Raw genomic sequence first — 15,000 nt, forward strand, 5'->3', positions numbered from 1 at the left:
CCATCGCCATCAACACAACCAGTACTATCACCAGTAACGCATCCATCTTCTGATTTCTTATTCCAGGTACGTGCAGTTTGCATACAGTTTTCATCTCCTTCCGCTGACAGGTGTTTCTCGTGGAGTGACAGTTATTACTGAACAGTCAGTACACGTACATCACTGGACCGTCTTCCCTTACAGCCACCGCAGTGTGCTCTTGGCTGGCACACTACGATGGATTCTTGCTGACAGAATCGTCTCTCGCAGCCAAAACTGCTTGATCTTTGCTGATGCAGAGCGATGGATGTTACTTGCTGACACCCTCCCTTACAGCATGGCTTTTGCTGACATGCAGCTGCACCTTGCAGCCTGAGTGTTTTTTGTTGGTAGTGTAGCTTAGATCGTTGATGACACTGGGTGCTACATGGTTGTTGGCACTGGGTAATACATGGTTGTTGACAATGGGTAATACATGGTTGTTGACAGTGGGTACTACATGGTTGTTGACAGTGGATATTACATGGTTGTTGACACTGGGTTCTAGACAGTTGTTGACACTGGGTAATAGATTCTTGTTTACACTCTGTGCTGGTTCCTTCTACCTCGCTATTAGTTATTTGCAAGATTGTTTCCTGATACCTCAAGGATTCTTCGTGAGGATGATGCACTCTGTTGAGCCGAGGTCATCAGTACCTAGATGGGTCTTTATACGTAGTTGTCTGTCTGTAGTTAACTATAGTACCTGCATAAAGTTTAGTGTCTGCACTGGTACATATACGTCCACCTGCATGAGGCACTTGTACATATACACTGCCCAGCTTGTATAAGGCACTGGTGAGCACACACTGCCCTGCCTACATGAGGCAAAACGCTGTTCCACAATATAACACTTCTGGAAGCAGTTTTATTTAGAGCTATGAATTTCTTAGTTAATGAGAAGCTGAGTACAACCAGGAGGTCGGCCTGGAACCAGATCGCTGGAGAGCGGCCTTGAACCAGATCGCTGGAGGTCGGCCTGGAACCAGATCGCTGGAGAGCGCCCTGGAACCAGATCGCTGGAGAGCGGCCTTGAACCAGATCGCTGGAGGTCGGCCTGGAACCAGATCGCTGGAGAGCGCCCTGGAACCAGATCGCTGGAGAGCGCCCTGGAACCAGATCGCTGGAGGGCGGCCTGGAACCAGATCGCTGGAGAGCGGCCTGGAACCAGATCGCTGGAGGGCGGCCTGGAACCAGGTCGCTGGAGGTCGGCCTGGAACCAGATCGCTGGAGGGCGGCCTGGAACCAGATCGCTGGAGGGCCGCCTGGAACCAGATCGCTGGAGGGCGGCCTGGAACCAGGTCGCTGGAGGTCGGCCTGGAACCAGATCGCTGGAGGGCGGCCTGGAACCAGGTCGCTGGAGGTCGGCCTGGAACCAGATCGCTGGAGGTCGGCCTGGAACCAGGTCTCTGGAGGGCGGCCTGGAACCAGATCGCTGGAGGGCGGCCTGGAACCAGATCGCTGGAGAGCGGCCTGGAACCAGATCGCTGGAGAGCGGCCTGGAACCAGATCGCTGAAGAGCGGCCTGGAACCAGATCGCTGGAGAGCGGCCTGGTACCAGGTCGCTGGAGAGCGGCCTGGTACCAGGTCGCTGGAGAGCGGCCTGGAACCAGATCGCTGGAGAGCGGCCTGGAACCAGATCGCTGAAGAGCGGCCTGGAACCAGATCGCTGGAGAGCGGCCTGGAACCAGATCGCTGGTGAGCGGCCTGGTACCAGGTCTCTGGAGGGCGGCCTGGAACCAGATCGCTGGAGAGCGGCCTGGAACCAGATCGCTGAAGAGCGGCCTGGAACCAGATCGCTGGAGAGCGGCCTGGTACCAGGTCGCTGGAGAGCGGCCTGGAACCAGATCGCTGGAGAGCGGCCTGGAACCAGATCGCTGAAGAGCGGCCTGGAACCAGATCGCTGGAGAGCGGCCTGGTACCAGGTCGCTGGAGAGCGGCCTGGTACCAGGTCGCTGGAGAGCGGCCTGGAACCAGATCGCTGGAGAGCGGCCTGGAACCAGATCGCTGGAGAGCGGCCTGGAACCAGATCGCTGGAGAGCGGCCTGGTACCAGATCGCTGAAGAGCGGCCTGGAACCAGATCGCTGGAGAGCGGCCTGGAACCAGATCGCTGGAGAGCGGCCTGGAACCAGATCGCTGGAGAGCGGCCTGGAACCAGATCGCTGAAGAGCGGCCTGGAACCAGATCGCTGGAGAGCGGCCTGGTACCAGGTCGCTGGAGAGCGGCCTGGTACCAGGTCGCTGGAGAGCGGCCTGGAACCAAATCGCTGGAGAGCGGCCTGGAACCAGATCGCTGAAGAGCGGCCTGGAACCAGATCGCTGGAGAGCGGCCTGGAACCAGATCGCTGGAGAGCGGCCTGGTACCAGGTCTCTGGAGGGCGGCCTGGAACCAGGTCTCTGGAGGGCGGCCTGGAACCAGGTCTCTGGAGGGCGGCCTGGAACCAGGTCTCTGGTGGGCGGCCTGGAACCAGGTCTCTGGAGGGCGGCCTGGAACCAGGTCTCTGGAGGGCGGCCTGGAACCAGGTCTCTGGAGGGCGGCCTGGAACCAGGCCTGGAACCATTATCACGGAATCAATCATAAGCAGAAATGTAAACAATAAGAAGCATTAAACTTTTATTTACCACAAGACAGGTGAAGTATGGGAAAGGATTATTATCATTTTCATGGGGAGATCGCTAAACTCGTAGGGAATACGCAGCGCCTGTTGGGGGGGGGGATGGAAGGTAGTCAGGCTCAGTTCACGGAACTGGAGCAAAGATCCACTTCCCTAGATCAAGAACCCCCTCACAAGCGTCTAGGAACCTCCCTTGAGGGGCTGAGAGACCGGGGGTGGGAGCCTCCACCACCTCCTGTACTGAAGTACCTTCAGCGGCGGAGTGACCGGAGGTTCGAGCCTCCACCACCTCCTGTACTGAAGTACCTTCAGCGGCGGAGTGACCGGAGGTTCGAGCCTCCACCAACCTCCTGTACTGAAGTACCTTCAGGGGCTGAAAGACCTGAGGTTGGAGCCTCCACCACCTCCTGTACTGTAGTTCCTTGAGAGGCTGAGTGAACGAAGGTTGGAGCCTCCACCGCCTCTTGTACTAAAGTACGTTGAAGGGCTGAGCGACCGGAGGTTGGAGCCTCCATTACCTCCCTTACTGAAGTACATTGAGGGGCTGAGCGACCGGAGGTTGGAGCCTCCACCACCTCATGTACTGAAGTACCTTGAGGGGCTGAGAGACCGGAGGTTGGAGCCTCCACCACCTCTTGTACTGAAGTACCTTGAGAGGCTGAGAGACCGGAGGTTCGAGCCTCCACCACCTCTTGTACTGAAGCACCTTGAGGGGCTGAGAGACCGGAGGTTCGAGCTTCCACCACCTCTTGTACTGAAGTACCTTGAGGGGCTGAGAGACCGGAGGTTGGAGCCTCCACCACCTCTTGTACTGAAGTACCTTGAGGGGCTGAGAGACCGGAGGTTGGAGCCTCCACCACCTCTTCTACTGAAGTACCTTGAGGGGCTGAGAGACCGGAGGTTGGAGCCTCCACCACCTCTTCTACTGAAGTACCTTGAGGGGCTGAGAGACCGGAGGTTGGAGCCTCCACCACCTCTTGTACTGAAGTACCTTGAGGGGCTGAGAGACCGGAGGTTGGAGCCTCCACCACCTCTTCTACTGAAGTACCTTGAGGGGCTGAGAGACCGGAGGTTGGAGCCTCCACCACCTCTTGTACTGAAGTACCTTGAGGGGCTGAGAGACCGGAGGTTGGAGCCTCCACCACCTCTTCTACTGAAGTACCTTGAGGGGCTGAGAGACCGGAGGTTGGAGCCTCCACCACCTCTTGTACTGAAGTACCTTGAGGGGCTGAGAGACCGGAGGTTGGAGCCTCCACCACCTCTTCTACTGAAGTACCTTGAGGGGCTGAGAGACCGGAGGTTCGAGCCTCCACCTCCTCTTGTACTGAAGTACCTTGAGGGGCTGAGAGACCGGAGGTTGGAGCCTCCACCTCCTCTTGTACTGAAGCACCCATGGGGGTTTGATGCTTAATGTGAAAGTAGTATTTAATAATATATATTTAATGTCAGTAGCATTTATGAAACTGACATGTGTTACGTGGTGAAGTGCTCTTGTTCCAGGAAGTTAGAGCTACCCTCCCATTCCTTGGATCAAACTTGACTGATTCCCACTTCCTAAGAGTATTTAATCCAACATGGATTAAACTAATTAGGTCAGTAAAGTGACCGAGAGCTGTAGCCGCTGCTGGACAGTCACACACTGTCACCTTGCTGACAGCCAAATACTGTCACCTTGCTGACAGCCAAATACTGTCACCTTGCTGACAGCCAAATACTGTCACCTTGCTGACAGCCATATACTGTCACCTTGCTGACAGCCAAACACTGTCACCTTGCTGACAGCCAAATACTGTCACCTTGCTGACAGCCAAATACTGTCACCTTGCTGACAGCCAAATACTGTCACCTTGCTGACAGCCAAATACTGTCACCTTGCTGACAGCTAAATACTGTCACCTTGCTGACAGCTAAATACTGTCACCTTGCTGACAGCCAAATACTGTCACCTTGCTGACAGCTAAATACTGTCACCTTGCTGACAGCCAAATACTGTCACCTTGCTGACAGCCAAATACTGTCACCTTGCTGACAGCCAAATACTGTCACCTTGCTGACAGCTAAATACTGTCACCTTGCTGACAGCTAAATACTGTCACCTTGCTGACAGCTAAATACTGTCACCTTGCTGACAGCCAAATACTGTCACCTTGCTGACAGCTAAATACTGTCACCTTGCTGACAGCCAAATACTGTCACCTTGCTGACAGCCAAATACTGTCACCTTGCTGACAGCCAAATACTGTCACCTTGCTGACAGCCAAATACTGTCACCTTGCTGACAGCTAAATACTGTCACCTTGCTGACAGCCAAATACTGTCACCTTGCTGACAGCCAAATACTGTCACCTTGCTGACAGCCAAATACTGTCACCTTGCTGACAGCCAAATACTGTCACCTTGCTGACAGCCAAATACTGTCACCTTGCTGACAGCCAAATACTGTCACCTTGCTGACAGCTAAATACTGTCACCTTGCTGACAGCCAAATACTGTCACCTTGCTGACAGCCAAATACTGTCACCTTGCTGACAGCCAAATACTGTCACCTTGCTGACAGCCAAATACTGTCACCTTGCTGACAGCCAAATACTGTCACCTTGCTGACAGCCAAATACTGTCACCTTGCTGACAGCCAAATACTGTCACCTTGCTGACAGCCAAATACTGTCACCTTGCTGACAGCCAAATACTGTTACCTTGCTCACAGCCACACACTGTCACCTTGCTGACAGCCACACACTGTCACCTTGCTGACAGCCAAATACTGTCACCTTGCTGACAGCCACACACTGTCACCTTGCTGACAGCCACACACTGTCACCTTGCTGACAGCCACACACTGTCACCTTGCTGACAGCCACACACTGTCACCTTGCTGACAGCCAAATACTGTCACCTTGCTGACAGCCAAATACTGTCACCTGGCTGACAGCCAAATACTGTCACCTGGCTGACAGCCAAATACTGTCACCTTGCTGACAGCCAAATACTGTCACCTTGCTGACAGCCAAATACTGTCACCTTGCTGACAGCCACACACTGTCAACTTGCTGACAGCCACACACTGTCACCTTGCTGACAGCCAAATACTGTCACCTTGCTGACAGCCACACACTGTCACCTTGCTGACAGCCACACACTGTCACCTTGCTGACAGCCAAATACTGTCACCTTGCTGACAGCCAAATACTGTCACCTTGCTGACAGCCAAATACTGTCACTTTGCTGACAGCCACACACTGTCACCTTGCTGACAGCCACACACTGTCACCTTGCTGACATCCAAATACTGTCACCTTGCTGACAGCCACACACTGTCACCTTGCTGACAGCCACACACTGTCACCTTGCTGACAGCCAAATACTGTCACCTTGCTGACAGCCAAATACTGTCACCTTGCTGACAGCCACACACTGTCATCTTGCTGACAGTCACATATTGTCACCTTGCTGACAGTCACACACTGGCACCTTGTTGACAGCCACATATTGTCACCTTGCTGACAGTCACACACTGGCACCTTGCTGATACCCACACACTGTCACGTTGCTGACAGTCACACACTGTCACCTTGCTGACAGCCGCACACCGTCACCTTGCTGACAGCCACACACCGTCACCTTGCTGACAGCCATACACCGTCACCTTGCTGACAGCCACACACCGTCATTTTGCTGACAGCCACACACCGTCACCTTGCTGACAGCCACACACTGTCACCTTGCTGACAGCCACACACTCTCATTTTGCTGACAGTCACACACTGTCACCTTGGTGACAGGCGCACACCGTCACCTTATTGACAGCCACACACCGTCACCTTGCTGACAGTCACATAATATCACCTTGTTGACAGTCGCACACCGTTACCTTGCTGACAGCTACACACCGTCCTCTTGCTGACAGCCACACACTGTCACCTTGCTGACAGCCACACTCTTTCGCCTTGCTGACAGCTGCACACTGTCACCTTGCTGACAGTAACGCACTGTCACCTTGCTGACAGCCACACACCGTCACCTTGCTCACAGCCAGACACTGTCACCTTGCTCACAGCCTTACACCATCACCTTGCTGACAGCCACACACCGTCACCTTGCTGACGTCCACACACTGTCACCTTGCTGGCAGTCACACGCTGTCACCTTGCTGACAGCCTCACATCGTCACCTTGCTGACAGGCACACACTGTCACCTTGCTGACAGCCACACACTGTCACCTTGCTGACAGCCACACACTGTCACCTTGCTGGGAGCCACACACTGTCACCTCGCTGACAGCCACAAACTGTCATCTTGCTGACAGTCACACACCGTCACCTTGCTGACAGCCTCACTCAGTCACCTTGGTGTGTCACATACTGTCACTTTGCTGACAGCCACACACTGTCACCTTGCTGACAGCCCCTCAGTGTCACCTTGCTGACAACCGCACACCGTCACCTTGCTGACAGAGTCACACTGTCACCTTGCAGATAGCCACACGCCGTCACCTTGATAACAGCCACACTCTGTCACCTTGCTGACAGCCGCACACTGTCACCTTGCTGAGAGCCACAGTCAGTCACCTTGATGACAGCCACACACTGTCACCTTGCTGACAGCCACACACACCGTCACCTTGCTGACAGTCACACACCAATACTTTTCTGACAGCAACACACCTTCACCTTGCTGACAGTCACACACCGTCACCTTGCTGACAGCCACACACTCTCACCTTGCTGACAGCCACACACCATCACCTTGCTGATAGCCACACACCGACACCTTGCTGACAACCACACACCGTCACCTTGCTGACAGCCACATTCAGTCACCTTGCTCGCTGCCACACACTGTCACCTTGCTGACAGCCACACACCATCACCTTGCTGACAGCAACACACCTTCACCTTGCTGACAGCCTCACACTGTCACCTTGCTGACAACCACACACTGTCACCTTGCTGACAGCCACATTCAGTCACCTTTCTCACAGCCACACACTGTCACCTTGCTGACAGCCACACACCATCACCTTGCTGACAACCACACACTGTCACCTTGCTGACAGCCACATTCAGTCACCTTGCTCACAGCCACACACTGTCACCTTGCTGACAGCCACACACCATCACCTTGCTGACAGCCACACACCGTCACCTTGCTGACAGCCTCACACTGTCACCTTGCTGACAGCCACACACTGTCACCTTGGTAACAGGCACACACCGTCACCTTGCTGGCAGCCACACACCGTCACCTTGCTGACAGTCACACACTGTCACCTTGCTGACAGCCACACACTGTCACCTTACTGACAGCCACACACTGTCACCTTGCTGATAGTCACACACTGTCACCTTGCTGACAGCCACACACTGTCACCTTGATGACAGATACTCACTGTCACCTTGCTGACAGTCACACACTGTCACCTTGCTGACAGCCACACACTGTCACTTTGCTGACAGCCACACACTGTCACCGTGCTGACAGCCACACACTGTCACCTTCCTGACTGCCACACACTGTCACCTTGATGACAGATACTCACTGTCACCTTGCTGACAGCTACACACTGTCACCTTGCTGACAGCCACACACTGTCACCGTGCTGACAGCCACACACCGTCACCTTCCTGACAGCCACACACTGTCACCTTGATGACAGATACTCACTGTCACCTTGCTGACAGCCACACACTGTCACCTTGCTGACAGCCACACACTGTCACCGTGCTGACAGCCACACACTGTCACCGTGCTGACAGCCACACACTGTCACCGTTCTGACAGCCACGCACTGTCACCGTGCTGACAGCCACACACTGTCACCGTGCTGACAGCCACACACTGTCACCTTCCTGACAGCCACACACTGTCACCTTGATGACAGATACTCACTGTCACCTTGCTGACAGCCACACACTGTCACCTTGCTGACAGCCACACACTGTCACCGTGCTGACAACCACACACCGTCACCTTCCTGACAGCCACACACTGTCACCTTGATGACAGATACTCACTGTCACCTTGCTGACAGCCACACACTGTCACCTTGCTGACAGCCACACACTGTCACCGTGCTGACAGCCACACACTGTCACCGTGCTGAAAGCTACACACTGTCACCGTGCTGACAGCCACACTTTAGTTTTGGTATAACAAGATTGCCTATATCGCGTGAGAACTATTTCCACAGATAACCTTCATTAAATACAACGTTTCGCCCATACAGTTATTCGTAAGGCCCTATGTGTGGGCGAAACCATGTATATATATATGGTGTGTCATAAGCACCATTTACTGACTGGATGAAACAGATGAGAGCAGCTGAAAGCACGACTCTTCTCGCCCACCTCTTATTCAATACTGAGCTGCCATGTCTCCAAATATTGCATCTCATGTCCAGACTGGCTGGCTGGCTGGCTGGTAGGCAGGCTGGTAGGCAGGCAGGGATGTAGGCAGGCAGGCAGGCAGGCAGACAGGCAGGCAGGCAGGCAGGCAGGCAGGCAGGCAGGCAGGCATGCAGGTTGGCTGGCTGGTAGGCAGACTGTCTGGCAGGCAGGCTGGCAGGCAGGCAGGCAGGCAGGCAGGCAGGCAGGCTGGCAGGCAGGCAGGCAGGCAGGCAGGCAGGCAGGCAGGCAGGCAGGCAGGCAGGCAGGGCTGGCAGGCAGGCAGGCAGGCAGGCAGGAAGGCAGGGATGCAGGTTGGCTGGCTGGTAGGCAGACTGTCTGGCAGGCAGGCAGGCAGGCTGGCAGGCAGGCAGGCAGGCAGGCAGGCAGGCAGGCAGGGCTGGCAGGCAGGCAGGCAGGCAGGCAGGCAGGCAGGCAGGGATGCAGGCAGGCAGGCAGGCAGGCAGGCAGGCAGGCAGGCAGGGCTGGCGGGCTGGCAGGCAGGCAGGCAGGCAGGCAGGCAGGCAGGCAGGCAGGCAGGCAGGGCTGGCAGGCAGGCAGGCAGGCAGGCAGGGATGCAGGCAGGCAGGCAGGCAGGCAGGCAGGCAGGCAGGGATGCAGGCAGGCAGGCAGGCAGGCAGGCAGGCAGGCAGGGATGCAGGCAGGCAGGCAGGCAGGCAGGCAGGCAGGCAGGCAGGCAGGCAGGCAGGAAGGAAGGCAGGCAGGCAGGCAGGCAGGCTGGCAGGCAGGCAGGCAGGCAGACAGGCAGGCAGGCAGGCAGGCAGGCAGGCAGGCAGGCAGGCAGGCAGGCAGGCAGGCAGGCTGGCAGGCAGGCAGGCAGGCAGGGAAGGGCCAGACGCTGCAAGTAGCAACACTCACCGTTGCTTCCACTAACTAGGTGCAGGAAGGCAGGCTGGCAGGCTGGCTGGCAGGCAGGCAGGCAGGCAGGCAGGCAGGCAGGCAGGCAGGTAGGCAGGCAGGCAGGCTGGCAGGCTGGCAGGCAGGCAGGCTGGCAGGCAGGCAGGCAGGCAGGAAGGGCCAGACGCTGCCAGTAGCAACACTCACTGTTGCTTCCACTAACTAGGTGTAAAATCCGACTTTCATTCGTGGGTCATTAAATCAGCATTTTCCTCTATAATATTTATTATGAATAAATTATTTGAAGTCTCAAAATAAAGATTAATTTTGTGTATATACACTGAGTAATATATACACTGAGTAATATATACACTGAGTAATATATACACTGAGTAATATATACATCTTAGTATATATACACTGAGTAATATATACATCTTAGTATATATACACTGAGTAATATATACATCTCAGTATATATACACTGAGTAATATATACATCTCAGTATATACACATCTCAGTATATATACACTGAGTAATATACACATCTCAGTATATATACACTGAGTAATATATACATCTCAGTATATATACACTGAGTAATATATACATCTCAGTATATATACACTGAGTAATATATACATCTCAGTATATACACATCTCAGTATATATACACTGAGTAATATACACATCTCAGTATATATACACTGAGTAATATACACATCTCAGTATATATACACTGAGTAATATATACATCTCAGTATATATACACTGAGTAATATATACATCTCAGTATATATACACTGAGTAATATATACATCTCAGTATATATACACTGAGTAATATACACATCTTAGTATATACACTGAGTAATATACACATCTCAGTATATATACACTGAGTAATATATACATCTCAGTATATATACACTGAGTAATATATACACTGAGTAATATACACATCTCAGTATATATACACTGAGTAATATACACATCTCAGTATATATACACTGGGTAATATACACATCTCAGTATATATACACTGGGTAATATACACATCTCAGTATATATACACTAAGTAATATACACTTTTCAGTACATATACACTAATATACACTAAGTAATATCCACATCTCAGTATATATACACTAAGTAATATACATATCTCAGTATATGTGCACTAAGTAATATACACAAGTCAGTATATATAAGCTAAGTAATATACACATATATACATTCTTCTGTACACATTTCTTAATGCACAATTATGTATGTGAAACTAGAAATTAAGTGAAATTCAAAGCAATACAGTCAGTCTCCCTCAGTTACTAGAAGTAATCACTAGAAAATTTAGAAATTAATATCACATTCCTTCAACACAAACAAGACAAATCTAATTCAAACCTTCCGTATAGAAACATGAGTTTAGAATTTGACTTGAAGAAACAGTCACATGTTATCTCAGAGAAACTCACAGTATGTTCATTGAGACTTAGGTGAGGCAGTAGGAGCAGGAACCTTGCACTCAGGAAGCCACACCAGTGGTGGAAATTCAGAGGCGGTGAGTCATTCTCTTGTTATATATTTTTCGATGATTTAGCTACATCAACAACTTTGCCTACATGTAAGCAAAAGTTAATGTGTACTGTGGTGGTGTGATGTTGCAGGAACTAGTACGTACTGAAGCCGTTCAGATGAGGTAAATTCCCCACTAATTTATATATAAATCGGTCAAAAGTGCATCTACACACTTGAATTTGACTCTCCTCCGTTGTCGTATTAGGAAACACAATTTCTGAATGTTCGAAGCAACGCCACTCAGAGTTTCCTAACTTATCCGAGTCATTTCAATAGCCTCCCAGTATACATAACGGGGATTACCAATAGACCTCTGGCTGTCTTCAAGACGGCTCTGGACAAGCACCTAAAGTCAGTACCTGATTAACTGGGCTGCGGTTCGTAAGGAGTAGCTGGTTGATCAGGTCCTGATCCATCGTGAAGCCTGGCCACAGACCGGGCCGAGGGGGCGCTGACTCCAGGTATACTGGGAGTGCATTTAACAAGCTTGGTCTCAGAGCGCTCCCGGTATACTCCCGGTATACTCCAGGTATACTGGGAGTGGATTTAACAAGCTTGGTCTCCGAGCGCTCCAGGTATACTCCAGGTATACTGGGAGTGCATTTAACAAGCTTGGTCTCCGAGCGCTCCAGGTATACTCCCGGTATACTCCAGGTATACTCCAGGTATACTGGGAGTGGATTTAACAAGCTTGGTCTCCGAGCGCTCCAGGTATACTCCAGGTATACTCCAGGTATACTGGGAGTGGATTTAACAAGCTTGGTCTCCGAGCGCGCGAACATAAAGCTGATGGACGAGACTCCAGTTAAGAACTAAAGAAAAAACGATAATTGTAGAATGAAAAAGAAACAGGAATAAAGTCCCCTTCTGAGGATACCCAGTTATGATGACACAGCAGCAGCAGCAGCAGTAGCAGTAGCAGCAGCAGCAGCAGCAGCAGCAGCAGCAGCAGCAGCAGCAGCAGCAGCAGCAGCAGCAGCAGCAACAGCAGCAGCAGCAGCAGCAGCAGCAGCAGCAGCAGCAGCAGCAGCAGCAGCAGCAGTAGCAGCAGCAGCAGCAGCAGCAGCAGCAGCAGCAGCAGTAGCAGCAGCAGCAGCAGCAGCAGCGCACGCAGCAGCGGCGCAGCGGCAAGGCAGCAGCAGCACGCAGCGTAGCAGCAGCGGCGCGGTGGCAGCAGCGGCGGCGTGGCAGCGCAGCGGCAGCAGCAGCAGCGGTAGCAGCAGCAGCGGCAGCAGCAGCGGCAGCAGCAGCAGCAAGCAGGCGGTGGCAGCAGCGGCAGTGGCAGCAGCGGCAGCGTGGCAGCGGTAGCAGCAGCGGCAGCAGTGCAGCAGCGGCGGCAGCGGCAGCAGCGGCAGCGGCAGTGGCGGCACGGCGGCAGCGGTAGCAGTGGCAGCAGCGGCGGCGGTGGCGGCAGCGGCGGCGGTGGCAGCAGCGGCGCAGCGGCAGCGGCAGCGGTAGCGGCAGCAGCGTGGCAGCGGCGGCGGTGGCAGCAGCAGCGGCAGCGGCGGTGCGGCAGCAGCGGCGGCAGTAGCAGCAGCGGCAGGCAGCGGCAGCAGCGGCGGTAGCGGTGGCAGTGGCGGCGGTGGCGTGGCGGCGGTAGGCGGTAGCGGCAGCGGCAGGCGGCGGTGGCAGTAGCAGCAGCGGCAGCGGTGGCAGCAGCGGCGGCGTGCGGCAGCAGCAGCGGCGGCAGTGGCAGCAGCGGCGGAGTGGCAGCAGCAGTGGCAGCAGCAGCGGCAGCAGCAGGTGGCAGGCAGCGGCAGCGGTAGCGGCAGCGGCGGCGGTAGCGGCAGCAGCGGCGGCAGTAGCAGCGGCAGCGGTAGCAGGCAGCGGTGGCGGCAGCAGCAGCAGCGGCGGTAGCGGCAGCGGCAGCGGTGGCGGCAGCAGCAGGCGGCGGTGGCAGCGGCGGCAGCGGCGGTAGCAGCAGCAGCAGGGCGGTAGCGGCAGCGGCGGCGGTGGCAAGCGGCAGCGGTAGCGGTGGCGAGGCGGCGGTGGCGGTGCAGTGGCAGCGCGGTGGCGGTGGCAGCGGCGGCGGTGGCGGCAGGCAGGCGGCGGCGGTAGCGGTGGCGGTGCAGCAGCGGCGGCAGCGGTAGCGGTGGCAGCAGCGGCGGTGGCAGTGCAGCGGCAGCGGTAGCGGTGCAGCAGGCAGCAGCGGTAGCGGTGGCAGCGCGGCGCAGCGGCAGCGGAAGCAGGTGGCGGTGGCAGCGGCAGCGGTGCAGCGCGGCGGTGCAGTAACAGCGGCAGCGGTGGCAGCAGCAGCGCGGCAGGCAGCAGCAGCAGGCAGCGGAGCAGGCAGCAGCGGTAGCAGTGGCAGCGGCAGGCGGTAGCGCAGCGCGGCAGCGGTAGGCGGTGCAGTAGCAGCAGCAGGCAGCGGCAGCGGTGCAGTGGCGCAGCAGCGGTAGCGGTAGCAGCAGGCGCGGTAGCAGTAGCGGCGGCGCGGCAGCGGCGGTGGCATGGCAGCAGCAGCGGTAGCGGCAGCAGCGGCAGCGGTGGCAGCAGCGTGCAGCAGCGCGGCGGCGGCGGCAGCAGTGGCAGCGGCAGCGGTGGCAGCAGCGGCAGCGGAGTGGCAGCAGCGGCGGCGGTGCGGCAGCGGCGGTGGCGGCAGCGGCGGTGGCAGCGCGGCAGGCGGCGGCGGCGGTGGCGCGGCGGCAGCAGGCGGTGGCAGCGGCAGCGGCGCGGTGGCGGCAGCGGCGCCAGTAGTGGCAGCAGCGGCGGCGGTGGCGGCGGCGGCGGCGGCGGCGGCAGGCGCAGCGGCGGCAGGCGCGGCGGCGGCGGTGGCGGCAAGCAGCGGCGGCGGTAGCGCAGGCGCGGTGCAGCGGCACGGCAGCGGCAGTGGCAGCGGCGGCGGCGGCGGCAGGCGGTGGCGGCAAGCAGCGGCCGGCGGAGCAGCGGCATGGCGGTGGCAGCGGCGGCGGTGGCGGCAGCGCGGCGGCGCGGTAGCAGCAGCAGGCGGCGGTAGCAGCAGCGGCAGCGGCAGCCCAGATGGCAGCGGCAGCGGTAGCAGGCAGCGGCAGGTGGCAGCAGCAGCGGCAGCGGTAGCAGCAGCAGGCGGTGGCAGCGGCAGCAGCGGCAGCAGCGGCGGCGGCGGCGAGTAGCAGCAGCGGCAGGCAGGTGGCAGCGGCAGCAGCGCGGTAGCAGCGCAGCGGCGGCGGTAGGCAGCAGCAGCGGCAGCGTGGCAGCAGCGGCGGAGCGGCAGCGGCAGGCAGCGCGGCAGCAGGCGGCGGCAGTAGCGGCAGCGGCAGCAGCGGCAGTGCAGCAGCAGGCAGCAGCAGGCGGCAGCGGCAGTGGCAGCAGTAGGCAGCAGCGGCAGCGGCGGCGGCAGGCGTGGCAGCAGCAGCGGCAGCGGTGGCGGAGCAGCAGCGGCGGCAACAGCAGCAGCAGCAGCGGCAGCGGCAGCAGCAGCGGCAGCAGCAAGGCGAGTGCAGCAGCAGCAGGCGGCAGCAGGTAGCGGCAGCGGCAGCGGTGCAGCAGCGTGCAGCGGCAGCGGTAGCAGCAGCAGCGGCAGCGGTAGCAGCAGCAGCGGTGCAGCAGCAGCGGCAGCAGCGGTGGC

General features: G+C 56.5%; 1 protein-coding gene across 1 annotated transcript in view; it reads right to left on the reverse strand.

Moving 5' to 3' along the window:
• The window catches only part of LOC138853753 (insulin-like peptide receptor), a 183,233-nt gene extending 174,245 nt beyond the window's left edge, over positions 1-8,988 (reverse strand). The window contains exons 1-2 of the mRNA XM_070092244.1: positions 8,934-8,988; positions 1-874 (exon numbers count right to left, since the gene is read on the reverse strand). The exon at positions 1-874 is cut by the window's left edge and continues 45 nt beyond it. Of these exons, the coding sequence (XP_069948345.1) occupies positions 1-94 (94 nt within the window). The 5' untranslated portion in view covers positions 95-874; positions 8,934-8,988. The remainder of the gene's footprint in view (positions 875-8,933) is intronic.
• Between the last annotated feature and the right edge of the window lie 6,012 nt (positions 8,989-15,000).

This window comes from Cherax quadricarinatus, chromosome 39 (assembly GCF_038502225.1).
Source record: "Cherax quadricarinatus isolate ZL_2023a chromosome 39, ASM3850222v1, whole genome shotgun sequence".
Taxonomy (NCBI): Eukaryota; Metazoa; Arthropoda; class Malacostraca; order Decapoda; family Parastacidae; genus Cherax; species Cherax quadricarinatus.